This window comes from Streptopelia decaocto (genome assembly GCF_964273445.1).
Source record: "Streptopelia decaocto genome assembly, chromosome: 2".
In the NCBI taxonomy this organism is placed as follows: domain Eukaryota; kingdom Metazoa; phylum Chordata; class Aves; order Columbiformes; family Columbidae; genus Streptopelia; species Streptopelia decaocto.
In genome coordinates this window covers 19,122,931-19,146,860 of record NC_138655.1, presented here as the reverse complement: position 1 = coordinate 19,146,860, position 23,930 = coordinate 19,122,931, and the positions used below count along the sequence as shown (strand labels likewise).

At 43.0% G+C, this 23,930-nt stretch overlaps 1 protein-coding gene across 1 annotated transcript in view; it reads right to left on the bottom strand.

Moving 5' to 3' along the window:
- Positions 1 to 23,930, bottom strand: part of LOC309436568 (syntabulin-like) — a 46,171-nt gene that overhangs the window by 5,305 nt on the left and 16,936 nt on the right. The window contains exon 4 of the mRNA XM_082045841.1: positions 1,461 to 1,563. Coding sequence (XP_081901967.1) covers positions 1,461 to 1,563 — 103 coding nt within the window. The remainder of the gene's footprint in view (positions 1 to 1,460; positions 1,564 to 23,930) is intronic.

The following is a 23,930-nucleotide window of genomic DNA, read 5'->3' as shown; positions in this document are numbered from 1 at the left end:
TCTCTTCTTAAAATTGTCTGATTTGGTTTCCTCCCTTCTCTGAAAATGGAACAGTTTATAAGGAACAGATGGTTGAGTGGCTGCTGCAAACCTTCATCACACTCCTGCGGTTTGGGTGATTTTATAATTATTTTACAATGAAGTGCAGGACTGTGGTTTGTGACAACACTGCAATGTTTCAGATTGAGTTAAGTCAAACAGTTAAGAAAGAACATATTGCAAAGGAGACTTGTCCTTGCATTCTGTACAGTACAGCGTCAACTCTGGCATGAGGCAGAACTTTCACAGATTTTGCATAACACAACAATGCATTTGAAGAAGCACTATTATAAAGGACTTCTGTCCAATTAAGTAGGTCAGTATGCTCTCATTTAAAATTGTCTTTAAATACCCAATAATACGTGAAATGATACACAATCGTACTGAAAGCAGGGTGATTTTAGGGCTTCATATTATACTTAGTACTGGTTTTTTTCCCACAGCCAGTACCTTTACTTGTTAGATTTAATCTAGAGCGTACTTAAGTAATGTTTATTTTTCTAAAATAGTCTCGTGATACAGATAGGAAACTGCTCATTGAGCATCATTCTGCCGATCTCTGTACACTGGGGCACACCGCGACCTTGGAGAGGTCTGTGTGACTCCAGCACAGGGGTGTCCCACTGCTGGTCCCCGCCTGCCTGCCAGCTCTTCCACAAAGGGCAGGAAACCAGCCCTGGCCATTGGAACTCTTTCCACCTACTCCAAAAAACGTAATCAGCAGGGATTGCGTGGGCAGAGCCCAACAGGCACCGCTCCATTCCAGTGCCCCTGGATCCGCAAGCTGTCTCGATTTGTGTTTCACATGATAGGGAGAAATCCTAGAGAAACCTTTCATGAAAGGCTCATTTAGATAGATGACTATGATTTTTTTTTTTTTTTACTGTATATAGTTTTAGTTATATAAAGGCTGGACAAGGCTGTTTAAGAAAAAAGTGTCAAAGGCAATACTGTGCACTTCTTCCTACAGAAAATAAGGTAATGATCTGGAAGGGGACGTGCCAAGCTGAGAATTTATTACAGAGAGAAAACAAAGTGATAAGATGAAAAGGTTAAGGTTAACTGTTTAGACATATGGCTGTTAACTGACACACATGCAGTTGTTTCCCCCTCCACTCCAGCCAATGCATTTTCTGCCTTACCTGATTGTATCTCCCATACTTTGTTATGAATAAACAACAGAAAAATACCAGTTGGCTGCTCTGCATATTGACAATTGTTGTGCTCCACATACAGCATTTTTTTTCTTTCTCATATCACAGTTCTCATCACTGTAAGTGCTGCCCCAGAGCACAGTGTTACACAAACTATTTCAAAACTCACAATACTGGTGTTGTATGTATTAACCACAAGACCTTACACCGTAGTCTATCTTTGCACTAGCAACACTTGCAACATTCAGGAAAAATTGCTTTGCTTACTTGCGAGAAAAAGAAGATCTCTTGCTTCCAGGAGTAGACATGTGGACTTCAGGCGCTGAAATACTGCCCGTGCTGCTTGAAGAGCTAAAATCAGCCTCACTCCCTGGAAAGGAAAAGGGAAGAGTGAAAACATGATGGAAATTATAACTCAAAGACTGTTTTCAAAATAACAATGAATCACAAGCATCCTTCCTTTGTCTGTCCTGTGTGAATTTCAGAAGTTGTATGAATTTTCAAACATCCCTGAGGACAAGCGCTGGATTTGTTCCAGATTTTGAACATTTCTTCAGAACTGGCACTTCAACAAGAGCAGGAAAAAAAAACATTTGGACACAAAACCCTCGTGCTACAGAAGCCATTTTAGGACTCGGCTAGGAACATTTGTTGTGACAACCTGTTTGCTTTCTCATAGTCAACGGGAGATGAATGAGGCTGCTCACGTGGGTCCTTCAGAAGCACAGAGATCAGAAGCACACAATTTTAACAGGAGATTTATCTTGTTTTAAACCACATGAAAAAACTATGTGCTGGGAGGAAAGGTGCTTTGATTTTGGTTTCTGAGATGATGTATACATGTATAAATGTGTATAAGCCAACAGGGTATATGCATATATAGACACGTACACAGGTATGCAGGTTTTCAGTTGGCACAGAAGCACAGTAAGGTAGTTCTAATAGCCTTAAAATAATCCAGTAATCATGTGTGGCTCTCCAGTGCTTCTTGGGTGCTAAGCCATCTATCTGATTACTGACTTTCTATAAATCAGAGCTTTTATTTCCCAGGCTCTGGCATATACAAGGAAAACTGCTCTCCTTTTGCTAGGGTCAGTAGTAGGTAGGTCTACTAAGAAAGTCTTATCATCTGGAAAAAACCTGCCTTAAAGTTAGAATTTTTTTCAGTCTGTCACTCAAACGGCCAATGTCCCAAGCTGTCCCCAGGTCTCATGCCGCAGAGCCACAATAGTGGATGATGACTTTATCGAGGGGATGGAAATAACTTTCCAGCATCCTTCAAGCAGCTGGTTGGGGGAGTATCTTTCACTAAAGAACTTCTGGGTGTCATCTAGCACAGACACCCCCAGCCAGTGGCTGCCGACTTACCACTAATCCCATTTTTGCTATCTTTTCCACGAGGTGGAGATGCAGCTGCATCATCCCTGCTGCAGCAGATAAACCTTCAGGTGCACAATGTCTCTTAAATCCTTCACAAAGCTGCAGAGCATGTCTTACATTTTGGGTGGGAAAAGGCCTTGTCAGAGCCTGCCTGCACAGCCTTAAAAAGCAACCATCCTCACCATCCGGCACCTCTTAGCAACCAGTGTTAGGACCAGACATGTTTGGATTTAACCCAATACTTTCCCAACCTCACCAAGTCCCAGTGTCAAGATCAGCCCTAATTTCTTTGTGCTTCTGATCCAGCCCAGCTCATATATTCCTCAGCCCAATTTCAAAGCACTGAAATGCAAGGCCCAGCTCTGGAAAAGAGTGAGCACCCTCTAACCAGCTCCATACCCAGTGCAACGTCCCTGACAACCAGACCCATGTCACCACAGCTGTAACCAAAGTGCAAGTTCACAAGCAGAGGGAAGGAGAGCAGCAAAGCTGCTTTGTTTCACAGAGTATTTACATCACGTCTACAGATGTAGATGTCAGTGACCCTCTCCTTGGGGAAGCAAAATGACCGTGGGACATGATGTCCGAAGCTGCAGCAGAGTTTTCCACATAAACAAAACGCCCATCTATGAGACTAAGATACCAAATGCTGTCTTGATACCATGCTACTCCCAAATCTACTTTTTCAAGCGAGACCATCACACAGCAAAACACATCACACAGATTTCATACCTCCAATGTTCGGGCCCCCAAAACATTCCTGCCCTCGCAAGACACCAGCAGCTTTCCAAAGTCAAGTCCTGGCTGGAGCACAGAGGGCGGGAGCACTCACTGAGGCTCATCTCTGGTTAAGTTGACCACATCATAATCAGATCTCACTATCAAAAGCATTTAAAGGAAGCAAGGCTTAATAATAGTTTCTCCCTGACCTGCTTGGCTTGAGCACAGTGCTGGGAAGGGCACTGCTGGTGTGAGTCAGCAGAGCCTGAAGATGCAACTGCCTTGAAGGCTGAGGTTTCTGAAAGACTGGACTGCATCTGAGACCTGGAGCTGTGTCTGCAAAGCAAGAATTAACCTTTCTGGCTGTCCTGGTTTTGCTAAAAAACAAGTTTCTCTTTCAGTGAATTTTGCCTGTCAGCTAAAGCCTTCATATTAACTACATTTTCCTGGAGAACCAGACACATGTTTTGGTAAACCTAGCAATGGAATGCAAACATATTGATAAGCATGGATGGACATCTCGCGAGAGGGGCGACGAGAAACAAGTGACCAAGAAACTGACCAACTGTGTATAACATTCCATTCACGTGAATACTTCATATAAAAGTGGGAGACCACGAGGATCTCTTCCCTTTTCCCTTTTTTCCTTATGGCTGACATTAGGAGAGGATCTGGCTGGTCGTCCCTGCGAACTGAGGCCTAGTGAGAGACTGAATCCAGCTCCGCTTGGTTGCAGAGTCTAATCCAGGACTTTGGGTGCCGGCTCTGCAGTCGCTGAGACTTTCAAGATTGGTTTTGTATATTTTGTATTATTTTCTCTATTCTTATTAGTAGCATTAGTAAAACATCTTTAATTTTTCCAACTCTCTTCTCTCTGTCCTTCTTTCCCTCCCGATCGCCTGTCCTGAGTGGGAAGGGGGGAGAGGGAGGGGCAAAAAGGGGGAAGTGGGGGGGAGAGGGGCTTAACAATACATCTGCCAGGGTTTTATTGTCACCCCGTAATCTTAACCCTCGACAGATAATTGGCGCCCAACGTGGGGCAAAGAGAAAGGGGTAAACTTAAAGATTTTTGGCTTTTCTACTGCTCTAATGTACCTTTCAGTTTTCTTGGCACGGTGCCAACTCATAGAGTTGTGATACTCGCGCGTCTGTTTGCTTCGGACATTATTTAGTGGTATTAAGGCAAAGTGAATTACGTTGATTTAAAGATGTTATGGCATAAGTTGTATCAGTTGTTTTCTACATTGTGCTCGCTGATTCCATATCTGTGTTGGGCTTTCTTTTTAAATCGGAGTATTCATTATATAACAACAAGGAACTGGACAATGATCATGATGATACTGTGTGGTTTGTCACTGGTTTATTTCATTGTATTGCAGCCGCTAATTAATTTCTACTCGCTTCTGCTTTACCTTGAAAAGCCTCCAGGAGAGATTAAAGAGCAGAACGGCTCTGTGTTTGCTAATTGGTCAAGTGAATCTTTAGAAAGGCTGACTAACAATACTTTCGTTTTTTCGCTAGGAGAGTTCGCAAATGTTTTAGAGAATTTTGAATATCCTTGGAGTTTTGATAGAACTGTGATGGTATTATCTGGTTTGCTGAATGTGTGTCAGTTTGTGCTTCTGTTAAGAGAAATGGCGTTCAACAGGAGGTTTGTGTCTCTTTGTTGTCCCGAGATTTGCGGTGCGTCTTCGGAAGCTTTAGCAAAAAGCTCTCCTGGCCGCTCGAGAAAGAGCAAAACAGCAAAAGCTGCAGCTGCTGCCATTTCGCAGGCTGAAGGTACAACTCCTACGCAGAGTTCTTCTGCCGCTAATGATAACGTTACTTCTCCAGCCTCACAGGCTAAGGCAGCCCCCCCTCCTTCACACACTGGGCACTGTTGCTGCTGTAACCACAGTAACCACTGTGACAGTCATTCAGACTCTGGAAATGAATCAAATGATGGTAAACCCATATCAGCATCAGTTGCCGGTTGTAAGAAAGTCACTAGAAAGACTACCCGTGCAGCAGATGATGGCACAGGGCCAACATCAACCCAAGGGCCATCATCATCAGGACAGGGAGGAGATGAAGTGACCACTACTCGATCCTTTTCTCCAGGTGAGCTGAGAGATCTGCGAAAAGACTTTAGTCGTCATGAAGGCGAGAATATTTTAACCTGGCTGCTCCGATGCTGGGACAATGGGGCAGGAACAATTGAATTGGAAGGTGGTGAAGCCAGGCAGCTGGGATCTCTGTCAAGAGATTCCACCATTGATAGGGCAATTTCAAGAGAGTCTAATGCCACTACTCTCTGGGCCCGACTCCTGGCAGCTATGAAAGTAAGATTTCCCTACAAGGAAGATTGTATATCCAAGTTAGGGAAATGGAATACTATGGAGAGAGGTATTCAGTTCCTGAGAGAATTAGCTGTGCGAGAGATCATCTATTTTGAACCAAACAGCCAAGAGGGGACAGACCCAGATAGAATCAATTGTACACGACCTCTGTGGCGCAGATTTGCACAAAGTGCACCACCTGCATATGCGAAGTCATTGGCAGGAATGGTCTGGTCATCACGAGGTATACAAGATATTACTGAAGTGATTGAGCAGCTCCGGAACTTTGAGGACAGCCTTGCTGGTTCTCTACGGGCTTGTGTCTCTGCTGTGGAGAAACTGTGTGAAAAATCTGATGACCGATTTGAAAAGCTGTTGCAAGAAATCAAAGAACTCAGAGAAGACACATACCATTCACGACCTGCACAAACCTATGTTTCAGCTGTTAGGAAAAGGCATTTCCAGTCTCGAGAGAGAGGACAGAGGCAGCCCACAAAAAGAGGTTCACTGTGGTTCTTCCTACATGAGCAGGGAGAAAACATGAATAAGTGGCATGGAAGACCTACCTCAGAACTTCAAGCACGAGTACGTGAGATCAAAGGAAAAACTCCTAGGAAGGTGGCTGCTCCAGTTTACAAAAGGAGCAGAAGAGATTCTGATGCTCTTGAAGGAACCTCTAATTCACACCCAGAGACTGTGCAAAACAGAAATTAGAGGTGCCCTGCCTCCAACCAGGTGGAGGAAAGGGATAATAGAGTTTATTGGACTGTACAAATACGATGGCCTGGTACAACACACCCCCAGGAGTATAAAGCTTTAGTGGACACTGGTGCTCAGTGCACTATAATTCCTTCTGATTATAAAGGAACACAATCCATCAATATTTTTGGAGTGACTGGGGGATCCCAGGAACTGACTGTTGTAGAGGCTGAAATGAGCCTAACTGGAAAAAACTGGCAAAAGCATCCCATTGTGACTGGACCAGATGCTCCGTGCATCCTTGGCATAGACTACCTCAAGAGAGGGTATTTTAAGGACCCAAAAGGGTATAGGTGGGCATTTGGTATAGCAGCTGTGGACACTGAGAACATTGAACAGCTGTCTGATTTGCCTGGTCTTTCAGATGATCCTTCTGTTGTAGGACTGCTGATGGTTGACGATCAGCAGGTGCCAATTGCTACCACGACGGTGCATCGCCGGCAATATCGCACCAATCGAGACTCTTTGATTCCTATCCAGAAGTTGATCCGTCAATTGGAAAGCCAGGGTGTGATCAGTAAGACTCGCTCACCTTTTAACAGCCCAATTTGGCCAGTGCGTAAGTCTAGTGATGAGTGGAGACTAACTGTGGACTATCGTGGCCTAAATGAAGTTACGCCACCACTGAGTGCTGCTGTGCCTGACATGCTAGAACTGCAATTTGAATTGGAGTCAAAGGCAGCTAAGTGGTATGCTACAATTGACATTGCTAATGCATTTTTCTCTATTCCTGTAGCAGCAGAGTGCAGGCTGCAGTTTGCTTTCACCTGGAGAGGCATCCAGTACACGTGGAATCGCTTGCCCCAGGGGTGGAAACACAGTCCTACCATCTGCCATGGACTGATCCAGACCACGCTGGAGCAAGGTAAAGCGCCAGAACACCTGCAATATATTGATGACATCATTGTATGGGGCGACACAGCGAAAGAAGTCTTCGAGAAAGGTGAGAGAATAATTCAGATTCTTTTGGATGCTGGTTTTGCCATAAAACGAAGCAAGGTCAAGGGACCTGCACGAGAGATCCAGTTTTTAGGAATAAAATGGCAAGATGGCCGTCGTCAGATCCCAATGGATGTGATCAACAAAATTGCAGCAATGTCTCCACCTACTAATAAAAAGGAGACACAGACTTTCTTGGGTGTTGTAGGTTTTTGGAGAATGCATATTCCTGACTACAGCCACATTGTGAGCCCTCTGTATCGAGTGACTCGTAAAAAGAATCAGTTTGAGTGGGGCCCTGAACAACGACAAGCCTTTGAACAAATTAAGCGTGAGATAACTCATGCGGTGGCCCTTGGACCAGTTCGGACTGGACTAGATGTTAAAAATGTGCTCTACACCGCAGCCGGAGATAATGGACTTACCTGGAGCCTCTGGCAGAAAGCACCAGGAGAAACCCGAGGTCGACCCTTAGGTTTTTGGAGTCGAGGATACAAAGGATCTGAGGCCAACTATACTCCAACTGAAAAAGAGATACTAGCAGCATATGAAGGAGTTCGAGCTGCTTCAGAAGTGATCGGTACTGAAGCACAGCTCCTCCTGGCACCTCGACTGCCAGTGCTGAGCTGGATGTTCAAAGGGACGGTTCCCTCTCCACATCATGCAACCGAAGTTACGTGGAGTAAATGGATTGCATTGATCACGCAACGAGCTCGAATTGGAAGTCCCAATCGCCCAGGGATCTTAGAAGTGATTACAGACTGGCCAGAAAGCAAAGACTTTGGGATGTCTCCAGATGAGGAGGAAGTAAAACGTGCTGAAGAAGCACCACCGTATAATACTCTTTCAGAGACTGATAAGCAGTATGCACTGTTCACAGATGGATCCTGTCGTCTTGTAGGAAAACATCGAAGGTGGAAAGCTGCTGTGTGGAGTCCCACACGACAAGTTACAGAAGCCACTGAAGGACAAGGTGAATCGAGTCAGTTTGCAGAAGTGAAAGCCATCCAGCTGGCTTTGGACATTGCTGAACGAGAGAAGTGGCCAATACTTTATCTCTATACTGACTCATGGATGGTAGCAAATGCCTTGTGGGGGTGGCTACAGCAATGGAAGAAAAGCAACTGGCAGCGTAGAGGTAAACCCATTTGGGCTGCCACACTGTGGCAAGACATTGCTGCTCGGCTAGAGAGCCTGCCTGTGAAAGTTCGGCATGTAGATGCTCATGTGCCTAAAAGTCGAGCCACCGAGGAACATCTAAACAACCAACAAGCGGATCAAGCTGCTAAGATTAAAGTAGCTGAGGTGGACTTGGACTGGCAACATAAAGGTGAACTTTTCCTAGCTCGGTGGGCCCACGATGCTTCAGGGCATCAAGGTAGAGATGCAACATATAAATGGGCTCACGATCGAGGGGTGGATTTAACTATGGACACTATTTCACAGGTTATTCATGAATGTGAAACTTGCGCCGAAATCAAACAAGCGAAACGGTTAAAACCTGTATGGTATGGGGGGCGATGGTTAAAGTATAAGTATGGAGAAGCTTGGCAGATTGATTATATTACACTTCCACAAACACGTCAAGGTAAGCGTTATGTACTTACAATGGTGGAAGCAACCACTGGATGGTTGGAAACATATGCTGTACCTCATGCTACAGCCCGAAATACTATCTTGGGCCTTGAAAAGCAAGTCCTTTGGCGACATGGTACACCAGAAAGAATTGAATCAGACAATGGTACTCATTTCAAAAACAGTATTGTAGACAATTGGGCCAAAGAACATGGTATTGGGTGGGTATATCATATTCCATATCATGCACCAGCCTCTGGGAAAATTGAAAGGTACAATGGTTTGCTAAAAACTACACTAAAGGCACTTGGTGGGGGAACCTTTAAAAACTGGGATTCACATTTAGCAAAAGCCACTTGGTTGGTCAACACCAGGGGATCAACCAATCGAGCCGGGCCTGCCCAATCAGAAATTCTGCGGACTGTAGAAGGAGATAAAGTCCCTGTAGTACACATGAAAAACATGCTAGGAAAGGCAGTCTGGGTTACTCCTGCCTCAGGCAAAGGCAAGCCCATTCGTGGGATTGTTTTTGCCCAGGGACCTGGCAGCACCTGGTGGGTGATGCTTAAGGACGGAGAAGTTCAGTGTGTGCCTCAAGGGGACTTGAGTTTAGCTGAAAATATTCAATACTGAACTGCATGATGTGAATTGCCATACTAACAGTATTTAATAAGTGTTTTTTCAGATCAAAACAGTGATGATGAAACCAGAGCTATCTTCTTCGAGTGGCGCCTGACAAATTCCTCGAAGTTGATGTCTTTAACCCACAAACAGTGGTCATGAGATGTACTTGTACCATTTTTCCTGCCCTGGGAGACTGTCGTGACAAAATGAACTTAATGAACTTTTTAAAGGATGGTCCACTGATTAATTACTCCTGTGTATATATATAGTAGTAGTGATTAATTAGATTGTGTTGATAGATTGTTTTGATAAGGTTTAAGTATTCAGTGAATGGCATATTATAAGGGGTGGAATGTCCTGGTTTTGCTAAAAAACAAGTTTCTCTTTCAGTGAATTTTGCCTGTCAGCTAAAGCCTTCATATTAACTGCATTTTCCTGGAGAACCAGACACATGTTTTGGTAAACCTAGCAATGGAATGCAAACATATTGATAAGCATGGATGGACATCTCGCGAGAGGGGCGACGAGAAACAAGTGACCAAGAAACTGACCAACTGTGTATAACATTCCATTCACGTGAATACTTCATATAAAAGTGGGAGACCACGAGGATCTCTTCCCTTTTCCCTTTTTTCCTTATGGCTGACATTAGGAGAGGATCTGGCTGGTCGTCCCTGCGAACTGAGGCCTAGTGAGAGACTGAATCCAGCTCCGCTTGGTTGCAGAGTCTAATCCAGGACTTTGGGTGCCGGCTCTGCAGTCGCTGAGACTTTCAAGATTGGTTTTGTATATTTTGTATTATTTTCTCTATTCTTATTAGTAGCATTAGTAAAACATCTTTAATTTTTCCAACTCTCTTCTCTCTGTCCTTCTTTCCCTCCCGATCGCCTGTCCTGAGTGGGAAGGGGGGAGAGGGAGGGGCAAAAAGGGGGAAGTGGGGGGGAGAGGGGCTTAACAATACATCTGCCAGGGTTTTATTGTCACCCCGCAATCTTAACCCTCGACACTGGCCCCATTCTGGTAACAGCTACACACAAGCTGAGCACAGGAGACTACTTATACTTAAAACTAGGCAGGCAGCTATTTATAGGATCTTTGAGAACATTTTCTAAATTAAAGGGGTCACTGCTGGTATCGGTTCCAAGTGTTCTAGTGATGTTCAAGCCAGCTCTGTGTGTAGCAGAGCTCGACAGCAATGTTACTAGGAGACTTTAAAAAATATTTTCTCCCATTTGGTAGACATCTCTGAGCAAAATAACATGGCATCTATCCAAATAATATCAATTGCAACATATTCTCCTGGGTAAATGCAACTTCTGTCTTACAAATGTCTTAACAAAGAGGTGAAACTGCTTGCCCAGCAGCAACGTGGGCAGGAGCAGAACACAGCCTCTCACCTCTCCTAATGCCATTCTACAGGCTGACATCTCCCAAAGGATGCCTGTTGACTATTTTTGTTGCTGTGACAATGTGATTACAAAAGTTCACATGTGTAAGCCCCAGAATAGCCCACCGATTCAGCGCTAACCATGAAAGAGACTGACATTTCTCAAAAACCTATTAATTTGTTGTAACTGGCCATAACACTTGTTTTGCCTTGATCTGAGACTTCCCTGCTAAGAGAATCATAGAATAGAACCAGAGAATCATTTCAGTTGGAAGAAACCCTCAGGATCACTGAGTCCAACCATAACCTAACTCTAGCACTAAACCATGTCCCTAAGAACCTCATCTAAACATCTTTTAAACACCTCCAGACATGGTGACTCCACCCCTTCCCTGGACAGCCTGTTTCAATGCCCAACAACCCTTTCCATGAAGAATTTTTTCCTAATATGCAGCCTAAACCTCTTCTGGCACAACTTGAGGCCATTTTCTCTTGTCCTATCACTTGCTGCTTGGGAGAAGAGACCAACCGCCTCCATGCTACAACCTCCTTTCAGGTAGCTGTAGACAGTGATAAGGTCTCTCCTCAGCCTCCTTTTCTCCAGGCTAAACAGCCCCAGTTCCCTCAGCTGCTCCTCATCAGACTCGTGTGCCAGCCCCTCAGGACTGCCTTACCAACCCTTTCCCACAAAAGATGCTGCACATTGAGTCGCTGGCTTCATCACTCTCTCATTTGAAATTCATTCACACATATTCTTCCATGGTCAGTGTCACAGCACTGACAGCCTGCTGGCAGGTGAGCCGAATAAGGAATATGCTCTGATGGAAACGCTCGTGCGGCACGTACGGCATCAGTGGCTCTGGCCTCCCCCCGCCTTGCAGTGGGCTCTGAGCAGCAGCACCCTACTCCATGGGAGTGGAGCTGTGCACTGCTCTGTGCAATGGGAAGCACAACACAAGGATGGCCAACAAAGTACCACAACACTTTCCAGGATTGCTCCTTGCCTGGAATGGGTATGTGAGAACCAGGAGTGAAACTGCAGCATCTAGTGCCGTCCCTGCACTTCACTGCTCGATGGGCAACAGCACATGCTGCCATGCCCAGATGATAGCTCAAACTTCGTGTGCATTTTATTGCCCATTTTCTATCTACAGAGTAAGATCAAAATATGGAGAAAAGGAGAATGTCCAAGTAATATCTGCGACAGGAACACTGACACCTGAGCAGCAGAACTGCATTCCCAAAATTCAGGATGCATATGAGCTTACTAAAATTTAGTCTTTTTGCGTAAGTCATTCCTATTTGCAACTTCACCACTATTTCATAGCTGCCAAAGTATGTAAACCATAGAGCTTACCTATCTTCTGACCCCATAAGCAGGACCTCTTTATATATATCACTCTTGATGCTAGGTTTCGCATACAAGTCACCCAGTGAAACAGAGCTGTAAATGAAACAGTGCTGACAGAAACAGCTTGTCCTCAAAATGTAAAGCACTTAAATTCGCTGAGCTTTCTTGCCTTCAAAAGCATCCTGCTATATGGCAAAGAGATCAAAATAGGCATATATGTCCACTAGGCCCATTCAGCAACTAGAGGAGTAAGTGGCACGCTGCCTCAGTAGAGAGCTTTATGTAGAGACCCCAGAGGGCCATTAGAAGCAGCTGGAAAACTAGAGAGAATTCAGTTGTAATGCCCATTATTGAAAGGACCTGCATTTTTAACATATTTGGTTTCATTTATCTTGAAACCTTTACCTCACAGCTACATCTCTAGTTCCAATATTTGACAGCAAAAGCAGTATATTGCCAGGAAACTAATGCTGCTTCTTTTCTATTTTATGAAGTTGTTTCTGTACACCACAAGCAATCTAGGAAAGAAAAACACACTGCTCACATGCACGGACAAAGGTAAGAAATTTGCTTTAACTTTTTGCTTTAATTTGCTCTAACTTAGATAACACCCTTAAAAATGACCCATTTCAAGTGCAAAGTCTCCTGGTGGGAAGCGTACTCGATTCAAAGTAAAGCCCATAGGTGACAGGGGGCTTTGGTTCCAATCCCCAGCCTCTGACTTTTTACTTATTTGACTTAAAATAAGTGTGACTCTTATCTTGGACCTACTATTATATTTCACACAAAACTGATTGAGTAAAAGCAGATATAATCCTGTGAGCAAGGAACAGGACACAGGACTCTCATCCATGTGATCTGCTCTCGTTTTTGGGTGACAGAAGCTGCTCCCACATGCTCTCCCTCTGCCCATGTCTCATAGTCTCCAGTTACCACAATCTGTCAAGTTAGTGGAGGAAGCTGAGGATGACCAGTATGCCACAGTGTTTCTCTTATGAGAAGCATGGATTTGAAGTCCTTTAGTCTAAGGAGGGCACTGAACCCTGATATTTTCCCCCAGCTCCAACTGCTCAGCTGTAACACACAACAGGGTGGTGGCACCAGCACTGGCCATACTCCAAAGGAATGAAATGTGCTGGTTGCTGGCACTCACTGAGATGGTCCAGCTCCAGTACAGAGGTTCAGAGTGAATCTGAGGTGGGCACACTCGGGACTAGAGGCATGTGAGCACACTCGGGACTAGAGGCAGGTGACTGAGTCTGGGAGATGGGCACTCCACTCTGGCGTCTCCTGTGTGCTGGCGGAGGTGTGCTTCTGCCTGGCACGCTCTCTGCGGTGAATCTTGCATTTTAGTACCTAACCATCCCCTCTGATTTTACATGCAGTGTAGTCATCAAGCTCAGATACGTGAGTTGTGCTTCCAGAAAGATGTTGAGAAGCTGGGCACAGCATTGCCTGGCATTGTCAGTCCTGAGCGTACCAACAGGCATGCCTCCCCTGTCCCACTGCAAAGCCATCACTCCCTGCTCTTTGGTGCCTGTCCATCTGACTGCTTGCCTGTGCTTGCTCATCAGACAGATTTGTAAATCACATTTCGACTGACTGTATGGTGCAGTAACAGCTGGTAACTTGGGCAGCTGGCAAAGATGCAGTCAAAGGGGATGCGAAGGAAAATTTTCAGTCTGACTCTCCATAAATTGTTCAAACCCCTTGGCTGAGGAGCCTTCCACTCAAGACCAGACAGAAGACTTTGGGGAAGAACTGTACCACACATCCTGCTTCCCTGCATTTGGATTTAAACTTGGTTTTACAAATGATCCCCTCAATTCTGACTGCTGGTTGTGTGATCAAACTAATTATTTATCTTGATTTTTGCTTATCTTGCTTGCTTAGTCTTCTTACTTTGGAAGAAAGGTTGTTATCAAATAATTAAAATTTATCTCATTAAGCAGTTTTCTGATCTCATCTAAATACTATAGTTTTGGTAGTAATCTGAATGACATTAATGCAAATTATAAGCACTGAAGATCTCAAAATGAATACAGAATGTGACTTGTGTATGCTGTGAAACCCCAATCAATCAACCTCTTCTCTGAAAACACAGTCACTACAAACTAATTACTGATATTGGCTGAGAGCCATCATGCATATTCTGCATATCACTATGATCTGGGCTTGTGTTTTCCTTAATTGTGTTTAATTCATGGATTTGTTGAGCAGCCACAAGCGGATGTTGGAACAGACAAAGAGCATTACAAGCTGGTTTTTTTTTTTTCTTCTTTATATATCTTAAGGAGATTCTTCATGCAGAAATCAGCCTGACCTAATTATTTTTTGTGCTTTTACACGCAGCTTGAGCTGTTCTCACAACACCCTAAAACTGGCTCCCATAAATCTTTTTTTCTCAGCCTGAAATGACCTTTGTCATGAGGAACATATGTTCATAGAGCAGAAGGGATCTCTCCGTTAAAGCAAAAAAGCTCTTTGCAACAGACATGGAAGGATGCTGCTCTGCTACACCAACCTCAATAGAAACATAGGGACTGCAGGATCAAAAAATACAGGGAGAGTTGTATAACATAATACTCAATGTGCATTTGACAGTTTCATAAAATGTACGTGTAAATCCACCTATGAACAACTATCTTCTATAAACAAGCATGCAGTGTCACCCCAGGAGATTTTATGTACCTGGTGGTGCTATTTGGTCTGTTTGAAGGGAAATGCATAGGCTGGTCAGGAGTATTTTTAGGAGCTGGAAAATGTCATCTTTGGCAGGGATGACTTAGCACTACACGGAAAGGGAGCGAGCTCCATCACAGACTGGGAAAACATCCCAGCCTTCCCATCATGTTGGTGGCAGAAGTTTAACAAAAGGGCTTTGAGGGGCCCCTTCAGCACATCTCCTAAATCTGGTTGCCATGCGTGAGGAGAGAGGCTGGTGCACAGCAGTGACTGTGCAGGCACGTGTTCCCAGCACACATGCAAACACACAGAATCACATGCTAAACCTGATTCAGCTGAAAGCTTTTGCACAGTCACCCTTAACATAAGACATGTGGTTTTCATTATATTGTGCATGAAACATTTTAAATCAGTTTGACATGTTTTCAACAGGCAAAAGAAAAACACTGGAAGGAGAAACGTATCTGGGAGGTAACTAACTAAACAACCCTGTAGTCCCAGGATGAAAAGCAAAATTTGTCATAAGCTAATCAAATATTTACTGTAACACACATATTGAAATGATTACAAAAACCCAACAGAGTTCAAGTGTCATCTACTGAAAACAACAGTAAAACCCTATCCAGTATACCTAAACTATATTTTCATAGTAAGAAAGCCCAGGTAGGTCTGAGGGCAATGCATTTCAAGTTATAACTTCTGTCATTTTCTGCTTTTTCCCCTCCCCAATAGCACTCTTATCACTAAGAAACACTAATGACAGACATGAACCCTGTGCTTTTTCAGTTTATTAGTCCTTGTGGGTTTGTGGTCACTCTGTGTTCTACCAACTCTGGCAAACAGCAACAGCCTGCCCAGATTTCACAAAGCCAACAGCTTCCTATTACTTAGAGAATTTCAGAAGGGAGGAACAGAAACCTGTAATGAAGTGCCTCAGAAGGGAAATAAGACAAGGCTTGTAATGCTAATAAAATACAAAACAAACCCTGCAGAAGTTTCACTTCCTTTAAATGCATTTATGTAACGGTATGCATAAGGTACATTATTATGAAGTAGGTTTACTATTTTGTTACATCACATTAAAGGTGACACATTTCAATCTCCTTGGGGAAGCGATGTCCACCTTGCAGTGGCTAGAGGCTGGATTTAGGAAAGGATGCCAGGTCCCCAGATCCCGTGGCACTCTCCCAATCTGCCACCTCACTCAGGAAATACCTCCCATCAGTCTGAGGAAGAAAAGCTTCTCAGCTGTGTGAAACTCCTGTTTCTGGGCAGGCTAGACGCGTGTTGGCGTTAAAAGCACTAACAGCTCGGTGCCTGGCTCCTGTCCAAAGCCTGCGGTGGGTGTTTCACACTACAGCAAATACATGGGGGTCCACACAAAAGCCACCCAGGGAAAGCTCTCTTCTGCTGTCTGCTTCACTGGGGAAAGGATCCACTTGGGATTCACAGCGCCAGACTCAGCTTTGAAGTGGGAGGAGGCTGCACATCATCTCCCTATCACACCACCTGGGACATCAACTGCATCCAGCAATAAGAAACAGATGAGGAGACTGGGTTCCTGTCCTTTCAGCTTATCAAGGCCCTCTCCAGATCTTCCATAAATCCATCCAATTTAAGATGCCTATCTTCATTACCCTCTGCTACATGGGGGAATTCAAAAAGACTTGAATTTCCCACAGCTCCCACCTCCACCAGGAAACCCTACCCAACACTTGCACCCAACACACCTGAGAAAATGCAGCTCTACTATCTAAAGGTTTGCGTAAAGTTGGGCAACCCCTATTTAGTTGCTCTTCCAGCTGCTGGTTTTTATGTTTTTGTTCCTTTTTCTTTGTTTGTTTGTTTTAATTTTCGTGTATTTATTGGAACAACAGCTGGCTGTGGATTTCTCCCTTCTCCTAGGCTCTTCCTCCAAGTGAGAACCAAAGCAGAGTGAAGGCATCTAAAATGCAGCTTCACCAGGATTTAGATATTTAGGTACATAAAAACAAGTAAAATACCACTGCTTAAACATGCCAAGTTTTCAAAATGCCACCGCCATCTGCAAAGACCTGCTTAGCTGTTAAGCAGTAACAACCAGCTTACCCGATGTCCTTATACCACAGTGAAATCAAGTAAGTGAGATTTGCATGACTAAAATAAAGACATTGCCTTAACTTTGCCTGCCTATGTATAAATACAGATATACAAACATGAGGAATGTACAGATATAACCACTACATACTGCTTAAAAAGCATTTAAGGTAATCATTCTGAGGGAAACAAAAACTTTTAAGTAGCAATTTGGTCATCAAAAAACAAAGTTCTGAGGGCACTGGAACTATTTATGATTTAAAGTCAAATATGGCCAGAAAATGGAAAACCAGAATTTTCTACTTTCTGTTTGAAAGTATGCTTTAGTTTTGAAAACTAACAAACTTATTTCTTCATTTAAAAAGGGGGTAAAAACATTAAAAACCTCCCCAAACATTCTAAATATTTTAGATTGAATATTGTCTTCATTGAGTCTGAAACAAAGATTTTCTTTAATGTTTTGATTTGGCAGCAAAACTCCAAATCAGTTATTTGCATAGCTCAACTTTGAACACAGTAAGATGTCAGATAAAAAAGAAATTGGGGATGTAAAGTAAAATAGAAAAGGAAATAATTTATCAATTCTTGAGTAAACATTGCTCAGAAAACAGTTTAAATCCCAGGATTCTCATTAAAAAGGCATTAATAACCTGGAGGAATTCCAAAAAAGGTCAACAATAATGATAACAGGATTACAGGGCACTGTTTATTAAGCGAGATTAAGGGAATGCAATTTGTGTATTCTAAGATAAAAATGAATAAGTGGCAAGACTGTTTATCATGGGGAAGAGGAACACAGCTGGAAAACTGTAAAGAAAACCATGTAACAGCAACATGGGATTCTGGCTGCGATGCGTCTTATTTAATGAAAAATTACTTGAAATAAAAACTGATGGCTGGTGAGACTTGTGCATAGTAAAATGTAGCTGGAGTAGGTTCAGAATACTTTAACCAGAGAACCAGAATGCTATTTTAAACATTAGCATAAATAATACAGATTGTAATTTAAAAGCAGAGAACCAAAAAAAAAAAAATCTCCTAAGGGAAGATTCATAATGGCCTCTTTTGTATGCGCAGCATTTCTTTCTGTGGAGGTGAAGCGGGCTGAAAGCCACAGCAAATAGCCAGAAGGAGCAGAAAATTCACTGCAGTAAATACACAAATTGCAAAGCATCTTCTAGCTTGACCTCACACACATTTTAAAACAAATATTAAAGAGTGTGCAGTGTGTGTAGCATTGGCTTTTCTCTATTTTTGGCTCATATTCCACTCTGGATTAGCACAGGAGAGAAAAAGAACCTGCTTGAATATAAAAAATATATTTTTTTTTCCTAAATATCACAGCTGTTGCCATCTTCCGTACCTACCTCAACTCTAACCTCTAAACCCCAGCGCCCTTTTTAACACCAGACACTCAGTCATCTTTTCCAGATGCAGGAGCACGTCCCCACAGTCCCCAGGAGACCTGCCTTGCTATCAAACAGCATTTGGAGCTAAAAGATGCGTTGGCTGGCACAGGTCTTGCCCCATCCGGCAGCCCGGGCACTCCCTGCAAAAGCCCCATATCCACATCCCCTACTCACTCGGAGGCGCGGTGCGAGCCGGGGCTCTCTCACGGACCCAGCGCACCGCTACTCTCGAGGCTGCAGGCATCCTCAGGCGAGAGTCTCTCTCTAATGCTGGCTGTCCCGCTTTCTGTACATCTGGAGCGGTATTGGGACAGTTAACGGGCCAGAGAGAGAGAAAGAAAGGCGTTACGGTGTGCCTGCCGGGACCTCGGCTTCAAACCCCCAGCAAAAGCTACTAAATTGTAGCAAGTGGAGCAGCTTCCCCGGGAGCAGACTCCCTGCATCCCCCAGCCTGCCCAACAGCCCTGTGTTTATTTTCCCTTGACTGAAATAAGTGACAGGGTTTTTTGTGTGTTTGTTGGTGGCCTCAAGTTGCACCAGAGGAGGTTTAGATTGGATATTAGTAAAAAATTCTTCATGGAAAGGGTTTTTGGGCATTGAAACAGGCTGCCCAGGGAAGTGGTGGAGTCACCATCCCTGGAGGTATTTAAAAGGTGTTTAGACGAGATTCTTAGGGACATGGTTTAGTGCCTGAGTTAGGTTATGGTGGGACTCAGTGATCCTGAGGGTCTCTTCCAACTGAAATGACCCTGTGATTCTAGGAAATGAATGCTGCGTACTGTTGGATTTTAATGCCAGGATGGTTACGCTGGCTGCTATCAGGGGTGGGGCAGAAGTGAAACACTCGAATCATGCGCTCACATCTGAAGAAAGATAACACATGCTCAAGTGCTTTTTCCCTTTTTATTTCCAAGGTGATGCTTTAAAAAGCAGATGCAAAGCCTTCCAGAAGCACATGTAATTGACCACTGTGTATCTGCTCCTTGCCAAATACTCAGCTGCTTAAAAATCTAATGCTCAAGTTGAAACCATCTTTGTCAAGTTACTCAGGGAACATGGACTTTTCACTTGCAAGCTCCTCTGCACCCCTCAGAGAATTTATGCTTTACACTTATCAATAAACAGAGCCACATCGAGAGACTGGTTATTATTAATTCAAATACTTCAAGGAGGTACAAAAGAAACAAATATATGGACAACTTAGGGTCACAGACAAGATGCTCCATCATTTGTTATCAACTTACTTCACTTCATCCATCTTTAGAACATTTTTTGTTCTGTGACTCATCATTCAGCCTGGAGAAGAGGAGACTGAGGGGAGACCCCATGGCAGCTACAGCTTCCTCACAAGGAGAGGAGGAGGGGCAGGTGCTGATCTCTTCTCTCTGGTGGCCGCTGACAGCACCCAAGGGAATGTCAGGAAGATGTGCCAGGGGAGGTTTAGGTTGGACATTAGGAAAAGGTTCTTCACCCAGAGGGTGCTGGAGCACTGGAACAGGCTCCCCAGGGAGGTGTCACGGCCCCAGGCCTGACAGTGTTCAAGAAGAGACTGGACAACAGCCTCAGACACACGGTGTGAACTGTGGGGTTGTCACATGCAGGGACAGGAACTGGACTCGATGATCCTTGTGGGTCCCTTCCAACTCAGGACATTCTGTGATTCTATGATTTAAACTACACAGAAGCAGGTGTAGCTCATTTCCTAATTCCAGCATTCCTTTGCACTTGGCACCAATGACATATTTAACTCTATAAATATTCCCAAGGAATGGAGGCATGAATCTTCCCATTGTCACTGCTCAAGTAAAGGTATGACTGATGGCAGGATGGGAGCATGGTGTACTCTGACTTAAATCCTGCATTTGTAACCAGGTTAAATGTTCTTTGACATACCCTCGTTCTTAATTATCCTTCCCCCAGAAAAAGTGCAGACTTGGAATGTGGGTTATAAAGTACTGCTAAATTAGTCATAGCAGAAAGAGAGACATCTTACACTGAAGTCACCAGTCCTCTCATCGCTCTCATTTTGCATGATTCTGCTTTTAAAATGAAGCACGTCCGTTTGTTTTAGGGGTCAGTCAAGGCAGATCGTTATGTCCAAATACAGTTTTTCTGTTGTCTGCTTTTTTTTTTTTAAACAACCACACAGCATTCTATACTACCAGCAGCATTTTAAAATTTATTTCAATATAAGAGGTATAAGCACCAACTAGTAGTTACAAAGAACAACAAATCTCTTTGCACGCCATAGGATCTATTCAAGCTAGCACATTCTGTAACTTGTTTTTTGTATTCCGTGCCATAGTTCCTGAACAACAGAGACAACAGTTGTATTATTTTTCCCACTGCTTGCAGAAATTTAGTAGAGAGAATGAACAAAAGCCATGCAAATACAAGATACAATGTTTTGGGTAAATGCACCAGTAAAACATGTCATTTTGTCAGCGTTCCCAAGATAAGAAAAAGTCCTATCATTGCATCCTTCTGCAAGCAGAAAAGCAAAGTTCTTGAGAGTGAAGTATGTTTCCAGAATTACCTCTAAGACAATCCACTCACAGAACTTATACATCAACTCATCTGTCTTTCAAGTGAAGCATATATATATATATCAGTCAGGCACTATTATTCCCACACTGTCATACTGAAGAGAAAGTGTGAGCTGACAAAAGATCTGTAAAATCATACAACCAGATATCAGTAATATAACCTAAATCAGGGCTTTATGTTTTGTTTTTTAAATAGCCAAAGTGACTGCATTTACAATACAAACACATATGGAAGTAGAGTAGCAATATGGATAAACTTGCCTACTAATTCTGCACCAATGGACTAACTATCCAATAAACTTTGCTTGCACAGGGTGCCCCCAAGAATAAGTTCCAAGACATTTAATATCCTGTAAATCTAATCCTCTCACACTGGACAATACAAAAAAAATCAGCAGGAAGAGCATTATGTTTTAACAACTAGACACTTTTAACAACTAGACATAATTTGCAGCTAACACCTGTATTTTCTGTCTAATCTGTTTGGCTTATTTAGCTCTAATTGTAATGTTCCCAGATGCCCAGGACCATTTCCCTTGCCTCCTTTTTGTTAACCATCATCAGCTCCATTGTTGATAATAAAAGCACTCATACCTACCCTGTTCTCACAACCGATTTAAGTCCAATACAATCTGCTTGATCTGCCTCTCTGCTAAAACTCCTTAATAGTCCTAAAGTCTTCAAAGATTAATGTGTTCAGACTGGGAGATCCTAACTCAAAGCTTGTGACTTGACAAATTCACCATCAAGAACTAGAGAAGATCACACTGGCAACACATGCAGAGTACAACATTACTCACAACAGCTCAAAGTTAAATGTCATTTTTAATTGAATAGAGATTGCTAAAAGTTACTTTTTTTATTCTTTTATTTCTATGAACTCATTTTAAGTTAAATGGCAGTACACAGACATGAAAGATTGGGCAAGAAAATAATAAATTGTGCCTTGTAACTACTTATCTACAGATCTGGGCGATGCACTATTTAAAGGAAAAAAGCTGGACAACACATAATCACAGAATTGCTGGGAGTGGAAGGGACCTCTCGAGACCACTGCCTGCTCAAGCAAGTCTAACTGAAGCACGCTGACCAGGACTATGTCTAGTTGAGTTCTGAGTACCTCCATGGATGGGGACTCCACCCACAACTCCTGTAGGCAACCTGTGCCAGCGTCTGACCACTGTCACAGCAAAAAAAACCAGTCTTCTTGTATTCATTTGGAATTTCACATTCCTTAATTTCTGCTCATTGCCTATTGTCCAATAAACATAGGTGCTCTATGTGGAGAAAGCCTCTGAGAATTGCCCATTAAACTGAACAGACCAAGGTTTTAATTCCTGAGTTCGCAATGACCGCCGTTCCTGAAAAGCAACCCATTGAAGTTCAGCTGCCATATAATCCAAAATGTTACTGTTTTATCCAGATGCAGTAATAGGTGGCCCAATGTGTTATCAGCAGTGAAAAAGAATAACTTTTTTGTATAGTCTGCAGCTACCAGGAATGATTAATACTGAACCAAGCTGTGCATGACGGACAGCCAGACTTTACAAGTTTTGCGAGTGACGCTAATTGCGGCTCACTTAGGTCTCCTTTCATGCAGTGGTGCTTACTGTCTCAGCATTTTTTTCTGAAGTCTTAATAATTTCATGTGAAACTTCAGCAATTCCATGAGTGCTAAGGGACAGCTCCAACAGTAACCTCGGCTCACTCAAGCGTGCCCATGACACCCAAGGCAAGGAAGCAAAGAGCAGAACTTTTGCCAGAAATGCTGAACACAGACAGCTGGTCAGGTGCCATTCTTGAATTATGATGCCCACAAACCTTTAAAGCATGGCTTTTTGTTATTTTAAACATGCAAGCCTTTAAAAAGTTATTGACACAACTCTTGCTCAAAACTCCTTATCCACACCGTTTTAAGTTTATGAGTACTTTGCAACTTGCATACCCAGATTTTGAATTCTTGCACTAAGCGTTCATATGGAAGTCAAGAACAAGGTGAAAAAGACTGTCAAAAGAAAGCAAACCAGTTCCCACTATTCTTAACAAGATGTGGACGTGAGCTGCAGGAATTCAGTATGGATCTTTGCAGGAGGAGTACACCAGGAACGTGAATATGTAGAAGTTTTAAAAGATCTGCTGTTTATGTTCGTTTTTATTCAGTTACCAAACAGGTAGGATTCAGCACAGTATCTTGATAAAAAACTGGAACTAGTGTTAATGAAGCTTTTTTGTGTCTTTTTGCAAGGCTGTTTTCTGCAACACATTTTCTGTTATTTTAATATTGCATAAATGAATCACATCTAGAACAGGGAACAACTTCTAAAATCCTGAAATTAAAAGACTCGTAACCTCCTCCTGGAGCGGATATTTTATATCTTCCTTAATGTAACGGTTCTCTCCCTCCTTTCCTGGCAACGCGGTCACTGATTTTAAGCCAAATTCACCTATAACACTGCTGTGATTCAGACGTAATGAACAATAAAGACCATTAATAACTATACCAAATGATTAACATCTTCATAATTATAAATCTTTCAGAGGTTTAGCAAGATGCAGTGATAATGCGTTCCTGGATTAAGTATGGCTCGCTATGCAAACAACATAAATTATGAATGGTATCTGAATCTCGTTCATTAATACTTCAAGAGCTGAAGATGACTTAGATCCACATAACAATGCCTTAGGCTGTTAGAGAAAAAAAAACTACACCATATTTCATATTTTGAAGTATAGAAAAGAAAGATGAAGTGATTTTGCTAGAGAACAGCAAAATGTCTGGGAACAGCCTAAAAAAAGTCCCAGGGTTCATTCTCAGTGCAATCCCACTCTGACATTTCCTGAATTATCTAAATATTTGTGTGAGTGTTACTTCTGAGATTCGGCATGTTCCAAGAAAACAATCCTGGAAACAGATAAATTCTAGGCAAAATGACAAGCGTTTTGAAGGTGCACACTGATTGATGTACTG